The sequence below is a fragment of the Colobus angolensis genome, unplaced genomic scaffold, assembly GCF_000951035.1.
Source record: "Colobus angolensis palliatus isolate OR3802 unplaced genomic scaffold, Cang.pa_1.0 Scaffold368, whole genome shotgun sequence".
Classification (NCBI taxonomy): domain Eukaryota; kingdom Metazoa; phylum Chordata; class Mammalia; order Primates; family Cercopithecidae; genus Colobus; species Colobus angolensis.
In genome coordinates this window covers 1,090,809-1,099,544 of record NW_012117021.1, presented here as the reverse complement: position 1 = coordinate 1,099,544, position 8,736 = coordinate 1,090,809, and the positions used below count along the sequence as shown (strand labels likewise).

The 8,736-nt window shown below is 48.6% G+C and overlaps 1 protein-coding gene across 1 annotated transcript; it reads right to left on the bottom strand.

Moving 5' to 3' along the window:
* Positions 1–4,754: 4,754 nt before the first annotated feature.
* Positions 4,755–5,167, bottom strand: LOC105520004 (phosphoinositide-interacting protein-like). Its single transcript, XM_011953559.1, is given in 2 exon segments — positions 4,755–5,080; positions 5,083–5,167. Coding segments are annotated over 2 exon segments (411 nt in total).
* Positions 5,168–8,736: the final 3,569 nt, after the last annotated feature.

The window sequence follows — 8,736 nt, the reverse complement described above, 5'->3', positions numbered from 1 at the left end:
TGGGGTTTCACCATGTTGGCCAGGCTGGTCTTGAACGCCTGACCTCAAGGGATCTGCCCGCCTCGGCCTCCCACAGTGCTGAGATTACAGATGTGATCCCCCATGCCCAGCATGGTATTGGATCTTGATTGCCCCTTTGCTTCTAGGCACTCCCTGTGGGAGGTGGTCTTAGCCTTCTGAGGGGTTATGAACTTGGCCTATAATGTGATGCAATGTGGACACATAACCTGTGTCAGCAGGTCCTGAATCCTCCTGCTGCTCAGTAAGTGAGCCTGGCCCCTGGAACAAAGGCTGGATGTATCAAGGTCACCTTGCTTTGACAGTGTGGTGACTGGAGGCCCCATTCCTGCCCCTGACCATGCCTGTAGCACACAGCTTCCTGACTATGGCCGGGAGCTCAGGGTATGAGAGGACGTGAGCTCTGGAGGCAGCCATGGGGCTTGCGCCGCTGATCTGGTGCTTATAGGCTGAGACCTGGGGCATGTAACTTACTTTTCTAAGCCCCATTTACTTATCTGGAAAAGGTGTTACAAAAGTTTCAATACAGGGAAGAAAAAGAACGAACTAAACTGTGTGAAAGCCCCCAGCACAGGGTCTGGCACAGAGGAGGTACTCAGAATGCGGGCTTCTTCCTGGCTGGTGGCTCCTTTTGTCTTCCCTTCTGGGCTCCTAGGCCAGGAGTTTTACCCCCATCCTGGGCCCCTGCCTGGTGTGCCCTCCCAGCCTGTCTGGTGACCTCAGCTCCCTTTCCGCTTTCCCCACCTTGATGATGCTGGTGCCTTCTGCTGCTCCTCAGAGGCCTTTAGAGAGTCATGTGGAGGTGAAGGGTGTGGGCGTGGCCTCTGCAGCTAGACCAGCTGGGTTTCAATCATACTGTCCTAGCTTGATGTTCCTCTGCCTTATTTATCTCACCTGTAAAGTGAGGATGATGGTAACAGTATTTCAGGACAGGATTTTGGAAAGGATTGAATGAGTCAATGAATAAAGGGCTTAGATCAGTTTCAGGCACTGAGTGAGCACCCAATAAACAATCATCATTTCATTCTTCTGCTCTTCAGACACCACCCCCGGAATGCCTCCTTGCCAACTGCCTCTGATCACCCTTCCTTCTTCTGTCCTCCCCTCCCCAACCCTACCCTCCAAACCCCCCATGGCACAGGGTTGGTGCCACCCAGCAGCATCCCCAGGTACATCCTCTGGGCAGTTTCCTTGCACGTGTTTATTATCAGACATGTTTGGAGCTCTGGGTTTTGGTTTTCCAGTGTCCTCTGATCTCTGAGGGCAGGAGACAGTGAGGAGATGGGTATGAGGGTCAAGAAGGGCTGGGGGGCAGGTCAGGACTCTGGAAATGTTGCAGGAATTGAAGGAGGAATAAAATATCCTTTGTTCTACCCAGACACACCACCAGTTGCTTTCTATCTTCCTTTATGGATTGAGCCAGCTAGCGCAAGCAGAAAGTCAAGGCCACAGTGAGTTTGGTGGGAAGCCAAGTGGAAGAGAGTCAGGATTAAAAAGCTGAAGGGGCAGAGGAGGTCGGCCCAGAAGATGGGGAGAAGGGGCTTAGAAGAAAGAAAACCTGCGGAGCTGAACTGCACCTGCTCCTTGTGCCTGCACTTGTCAGTTTCTGGGGACATTGATAGGCTGACCTTGGAGCAGCTGCCTGCCTTGCCCTGAAACACTGATTCATTCTGGACAGTTCTTTCTTGGTATCTCTTTTTTTGATCTCAATACTTGACTTTTGGGGATGGAAAGAGTTGGAAGCTGCTGGTCTGTGCCCTGTCAGCATCTCAGAGTAGGGTCATCAGTTCCTACAAGATGCCCAAGGAACCATGCACAAAACCCATCCTGTCCATTTTCTCCCAGGTAGCAATCTGGGGAGAAGGATGTGTGGCAATGGAGGGTGGGGTGCATTTTAGAGGAATTAATTGGTGGACATAGTCTTGAAATTCCTGAGGAGAGGAATGAAAACACAGCAGACACTGTTACATTGAATACAATTCAACATTACCTTGATTCCTTTAGGCTTCAGGTTACATCAAACTCTCCCAAACATAATAGCCATGGGGAGCATGATACAATCTAGTGAGCTGAAAACATGGAAGCTGGTTCTGTCCTTTGACCCACTGACATGAAAAGAGTCATTGCAGGTGATGCTTTGTTGCAGAAATGTGGAGTCTGACCTGGGCTGCATTCTCAGATCAGGTGCATCCATACTTCAGCCTTCCATGGGGCAACAGGCATTGGCAAACACCTCAATGTCCTGCCTCAGTGTGACCCTGGAACGTTTCCAGCCCACTCTCATGTGGAGGATCCCAGTGGGGATGACAATGTTTGGGGATATTTCCTCATGTTTTCTCTGCTGAGAAACTAGCTTGAGTGGGCAGGGAATGGAAGCAGGTACTGCTAGAGACTGCAAAGTGAATCCAGAACCTGGACTTCTAGAGTTGTGGTTGTCCTCAAACTTCCTTCCACTAAGACATCTGTGATAGCAGCATCCAAATGGGCCCGCCTCATATAGCTGTGCCCAGGCTACAAGCTCCTGGGCAGAGGAAATGAGGCACCTGGAGTATGGGTTTCCAGTGAGTGATTTGGGGCCCATTCCATTTGTTCCCATTTAAGAACACATCGAGAAATGCAAGGGTGATACTATAGGGTCAATCTCAAATCTGCATTCATGTCAGAAGAAGGAAAATGATCTGCAAGGTTTGTCACTGAGGCACTAAAACTATGATTAATGACATAGCACTTGTAACACTCCCAAGATTGGTCCTGACCACCTGTGTGCAAGGCTAGAGGTGAGCTAGAGACCTGGCCACACTGGCATGGGTCTGCATGAAGGCTATGGCCATCCTGGGTGAGCCTCAACGGTCATGAGTTCCCCAAACTCTGACTCCGTGGGTGGGTCAGGTAAGGGGTGGTCCCCATGACAAAATGCTTGCCTCCATGGATTTTGCCACAGTGCAGAGGGAATAAGGATGGATTCTGGCTCTGCATATGGAACTGCCATGGAGGATGGGGACATCTGGAGGGCCACGGTGACTGGGGAGGCCACAAGGTGGAGAAGTGAAGAGAATTACCTCAAGACAAGGGTGATTCTGGTGCAGGATGCTCTCCTCTCACACCTCATTACCAAATGCTCTCCAGGAGTCTTTGGCTTGGCCTAGGGCAGTGTGACTGGCTCCCTCACAGGTACCACTTCTGTTCTTTCACCTATGGGCCTCTTGATCACCACAGGGAGTTACAGAAGCACTTACCTGTCGGGGACTCTCTGCTTGGCAGGCCCTCTGGAAATGCACTTCCCATCTCTACCATAGACCCCAGGAGGCCCTCAATGTGCCTCCAGGAGAAGCTACACTAGGCACTTGGGGAAGAGGTGGGAAGTCGGCCAAGAGAGGGATGAAGTAAAAACATCTGGGAGTCAGACAAGTGGCCGTGCAGTTTCCTAATTCCATCGTGCTTCCCCTTCCCCAAGCTGCTCCTGTATACACATGGCAGCGCTGCTGCTTCCGATGCTGTTCTTTCCTCTCTTTGGCAACTCTTATCTTTCCTTTTGTTTTTGGGTTGGAGGACATGGCCTCCAGGAATTTCTCTGTCATCTCTCAAGTTTAGGGTAGATGCCTCCTCTGTTCCCACAACCACCTGCATTTTGCTGGTTGGCTTGGTTGCCTCTCTCACCTTGGGAAACAAGAAGACAGCAGGGATCATGTCTTGCTCCCAGCCAGGGCTTATCCCAGAGAGGGACACTGAATAAGTGTTGACTTTTTTGGTGGGCGGGGGCAGGGATAACAGAAGTTGGAATTTTCTATTGTGAATTCCACCTCTAGAAACCTACAGATCATTCAGATATGGAACTTGATCCTCTCAATTTTGATCTTGATAGACGTGAAGGGGAAAACAATCTTACAGGATCCCTCCGTATCTTTCCATTTTGCTGTTCTAGATGCAGAGGTAGAGGCAGGGGAAGGAAAGAAATTAGCGCAACATGCATTCATCCTTGGCTAATGACCAAGTTCAAAGAAAGTGGTCAATGAGAAGGAGTTAGAAGGTAAAGCAGAAACTGTGACATCCCCTAGCCTACCCCACTGCCTCTGATGTAAATATTATACAATTAGGAGTTAAACTTCTTCAGCTGATAAACCCCTAGAGTCATGTTGCCATGTCTAGGGGCATGTGCCATCTTGGAAAGTGTTTTTCCCAGGCCTCCCTTCATTGTTCAGTCTTTGGAATGTTTGACACTTGTGATCTTGAAAGTCTGCTGAGGGAGCTGGGGCTGTCAAACCCAATGGGTCAGAACTCAGCTGTCCGTCCCTCCTCTGTAAAGGACCTCCGTGGGTCAGTTTTGGTTCCAGAAGGATGCAAATGAAGAATCCAGCTCTGGCACTCAGATATGTAAACAAGAGGTTCTCCCTGGGGCATAGCCCACCCCTGAAGAATTTCCCAGCATGCATTGCACTTGGTAGAGAGCGTTGGATGAATGATGTCTGGATGCAGAGGCAAGGGGTTAAAGTGACAAAAGGGAAGGCCACAGCCAAGATCCAAGGAAGCATCAGTCAGAATACAGATAAAGTGGATATATCTGGCAACATTCCCGGCTGCATGGGGGATGGAGCCCTGAGCTCTGTCTTCCACACTGGGTCAGGAAGAGCATTTTCCTGGATCAGTTTCATGGCACTCCACAGAGGAGATGGGGATGTCAGATGTTGGTCGTCAGATCTTCTCCCAGTCAAGGTGGCAGGGAGATGCAGAAACCACCATCAGCGAGTCAGGAAGAAGGACTTGAGGCTGCGTAAGAAATTTGACCTCTGTCTGTGCTTCTGTTTCTTTTTGATGATGGGCACCCACACCAGCCCGCACACCAGCATCATGAGTCCCAGGGACAGGAAGCTGGGCCCTACCATTTTGAGGATGCAGACATTCTTCTCACTCAGCTTCAAGGTGTAGGCCAAGCAGGTGATGACCACAACAAAAAGCAGGATGGCACCGCCCACCGACATGATGATGATGGGCTTGCGGTAGATTTCCCAGTTACTCCTGGGGGTGGTGGTCCAGACAGACTCGCTCCTGGAGCTGATGCACAGGAGCTGGTGGTCTGACTGGGCAGCAGGTCCTTGGCTTCTGGAGACTTCTCATCGACTTCCAGAACCTTGGGGAGAGTCTCCATCGTCATGATTGCTCAGGACTGGGCACCTAGGACTGGCAAAAGTTGGAAACAAGAGTGGAGCCAAAGGAATCCTCACACACCCTTCCTGTGCTCAGCATCCATCTCGAGCCCCGCTCTCAGTGGAGGGTGAACAAGGTCTTTGAGCTGAAGCCAGAAAAGAAAGTGAAATGAAATTCACATAAATAAGAAACCACCCAAGCTGGTATAATTTTTTTTCTTGTGAGAGATAAATATTACAACATTTTATTCAATAGCTTTTACTATTTAAAACAAGGATCACTATTTAAATATTTATTCAATAGCTTTTAATATTTAAAACAAGTGATGCCATTTTAGAAACAAACAAAAGCTATAGTTTTGTTTTTTTTTTCTTTTTTTTTGAGACAGAGTCTCCCTCTGTCACCCAGGCTGGAGTGCAGTGGCATGACCTCAACTCACTGCAACCTCCACCTCCCAGGTTCAAGTGATTCTTCTGCCTCAGCCTCCTGAGTAGCTGGGATTACAGGCACCTGCCATGAAGCCTGGCTAATTTTTGTATTTTTAGTAGAGACAGGTTTTCACCATTTTGGCCAGGCTGGTCTTGAACTCCTGACCTCAAGTTATCCACCCGCCTCGGTCTCCCAAAGTTCTGGGATTACAGGCATGAGCCATCACGCCCGGCCAGCTATAGTTTGTTGAACGGCATTTTATTTTCAGACCCAACCACTTTCTAGCTGTCTGATCTTGATGGAACTACTCAATCTATCTTTGTCTCAGTTTTCTTACCTATAAGATGAGGATAACATTACTTCTTTCATAGAATTTTCAAAAAGGTCATGTGAGTTAAGTGGTGTAATGCATTGAAATAATGCCTATCATATGGCAAGTACTCCATAAATGATATCGTTTGTCTGTTAGAAGAGTGATGCTTTATAGATAAATTCTGCCTGAGTGTCCTGTGCCAGACACTGCATCACTTTCTTTATTAAACTGAAACTCACAATAAACCTGTGAATTAGGCATTAGTTCTGCTTTACAGATGAGATAGTGAAGCTTCAGAGAGGTGAAGCAACTTCTTGAAGATCACACGATAAGGAACTGCCCGAGCTCAGATTTGAACCCGTCACTCCTACCGGGCTATGCACAGGTTGGAGAACACCATTTCGTGCAGCCTGAGCTTTCATGAGCTCTGTCAGCAGAAGACAGTGAGGTCTCAGGTTCACAGTGCAAACTTTTTCCCTCTTTTTGAGATGGAGTTTCACTCTTGTTGCCCAGGCTGGAGTGCAATGCAGTGATCTCAGCTGACCACAACCTCTGCCTCCCAGGTTCAAGCAATCCTCCTGTCTCAGCCTCCTGAGTAGTGGGGATTACAGGCATACGCTAGTATGCCCAGCTAATTTTGTATTTTTAGTAGAGGCAGGGTTTCTCCATGTTGGTCAAGCTGGTTTCGAATTCCCGATCTCAGGTGATCCGCCCACTTCGGCCTCCCAAAGTGCTGGGATTACAGGCATGAGTCACCGTGCCCAGCCCCCGCAATGCAACCTTCTAAGATCTAAATGCCACCCTTCCCCACCCTCCATGTTAATTACATCAAGGCCAATTTCCAGCTTCCCATTCTTAGGCCTGGAAAGGTATGGAATCTCACTCAACAGCCCACTCCAGTGTCTCATTGAGAGCCCATCTGCATGGCTCTCAGCACTGGGGCTACCTCCTTGCTGACTCCAACTCAGGAGAGGCAGATGGTCATCCATGTAGAGCAATTTCAGGGCTGGGCTGTAGAGAAGCACTGCTTGCCCACCAAATACTTCACCATACCAATGCTTTCTCAAATTATTTTAATGTCCGATTAAAGGATTTCTTTTCTTTTCTTTTTTTTTATGTGTAGTTTTGCTCTTATCGCCCAGACTGGAGTGCAATGGTACGATCTCAGCTCACTGCAACCTCCGCCTCCTGGGTTCCAGCGATTTGCCTGCCTCCGCCTCCTGAGTAGCTGAGACTACAGATACTCGCCATCACACCCAGCTAATTTTTGTATTTTCAGTAGAGACAAGGTTTCACCATGTTGGTCAGGCTGGTCTCGAACTCCTGACCTCAGGTGATCCACGCTCCTTAGCCTCCCAAAGTGCTGGGATTACAGGTGTGAGCCACCGTGCCCAGCCTAGATTAAAGCCTTACATTTCATAATCAGAAATGTGGCTTCAAGGCAAAGGCCTATATATTTACAACAAGGTCATAAGATGTAAATGATTGATGTTAGATACTTCCTGAGGATAGGTTCTATTGGAGAGAGCCCAGGTTCCCTGCCTGGAGGTTTCACAAAGTTACTGCCCTGCTTCATCTTTCAGATGTCTCCAAGGTGTCTGTACAGTGCTCTGTACCCCAGAGATTTAGTGTATCTTTAATTGAACGAGTAAGTAAATGAACAACTCTCTCTTCCTTGTTTCCCCTCCTCTCCCTTCCACTGGTTGCTAAGGACAAACGCAGGACCTTCTCCACTTACGTAGAAACCACTTACACACTTATTTATCTTCTAGCAGGAGCCTGGATCCTTCCTTGCAGTAAGCTCAGGCATTTGCTGCTCTCTGGAACAGAGCCCGCAGGCTCTCTCCTCCTGTACCCCGAGTCCTCAAGCTCTCTGGCTGTTCTCCAAGGGGTCCCTGCCTGCTTGGGATGACTTTCCTTAAGCAGCTCTCCTAAGCTTCTGCTCTTTTTCCATCTTCAGATCAAAGCCTCTGGACCTTGGCTTCTACCCTCTTTCCTGGCCAAGAATTCTGCACTTCCTCCTCTGGCTTCTTCTTTTGTTTCCTGTTTGGCTACTCATGCCCCACTCAGATCAACATTTACAGATATCCCTATTTGTGAGTGGGATGCGAGAGATTTCTTTCCATAGCAAAAAATTGTACTGGGGAAGGTGGACTATTCATCCCAGTCACAATGAAACCACCTTCCCCAGCTCAAATAGGATGCCTGCGAGGGAGGCTGGAATTAGACTCAGATCTGTGGTGGGGTGCACTTTGGGAAACCATGTTACTGGCCAGGAGTTAAAGACAGCTTGGGATAAAGGAGTTGGTGTCTGGAGCTTGTGGCTCCCAAGTCCTGATACATGCTACATTTATCTGCAACCTGCCCCTTCCGCTTGACCAAGGCACTTCTACACAGAGAGGGGTCCTTTACTGAATGCGTTCTCCTTCCGATGGCATCAGTTTCAGCTGAATCTCTCCAACCTGCTCATTCCATCCCTCACTGCTCAGGCCTGAACTTTTCTGAACTAGCGTCGCCCCTGACCCCAAGAATAATGATTCCATTCTCTAGAACAAGCAGTTACAGATCCCTCCCCATTAATAGGGGGACAGAGGAGTTGTAACCAAGGCCTTCAGAATTTGGCCTTGGTGATGTTACAGTTTGGATCTCTGTTTCCTAAGACTCTGAAAATATTACAAGGTGCTTTTGTAACCATAGGCACCCAGTGTGTGCTTCCCTTTGGAGCCTGTGGTATATTTGCATAAGCAAAGCAGCCATTTAAAAAGTGATTTTTTTTTTTCTCTGTGGGCTGAGGGGCAGGGATGGGTTCACAAAGCTGTTAGGAGACCTTGTGC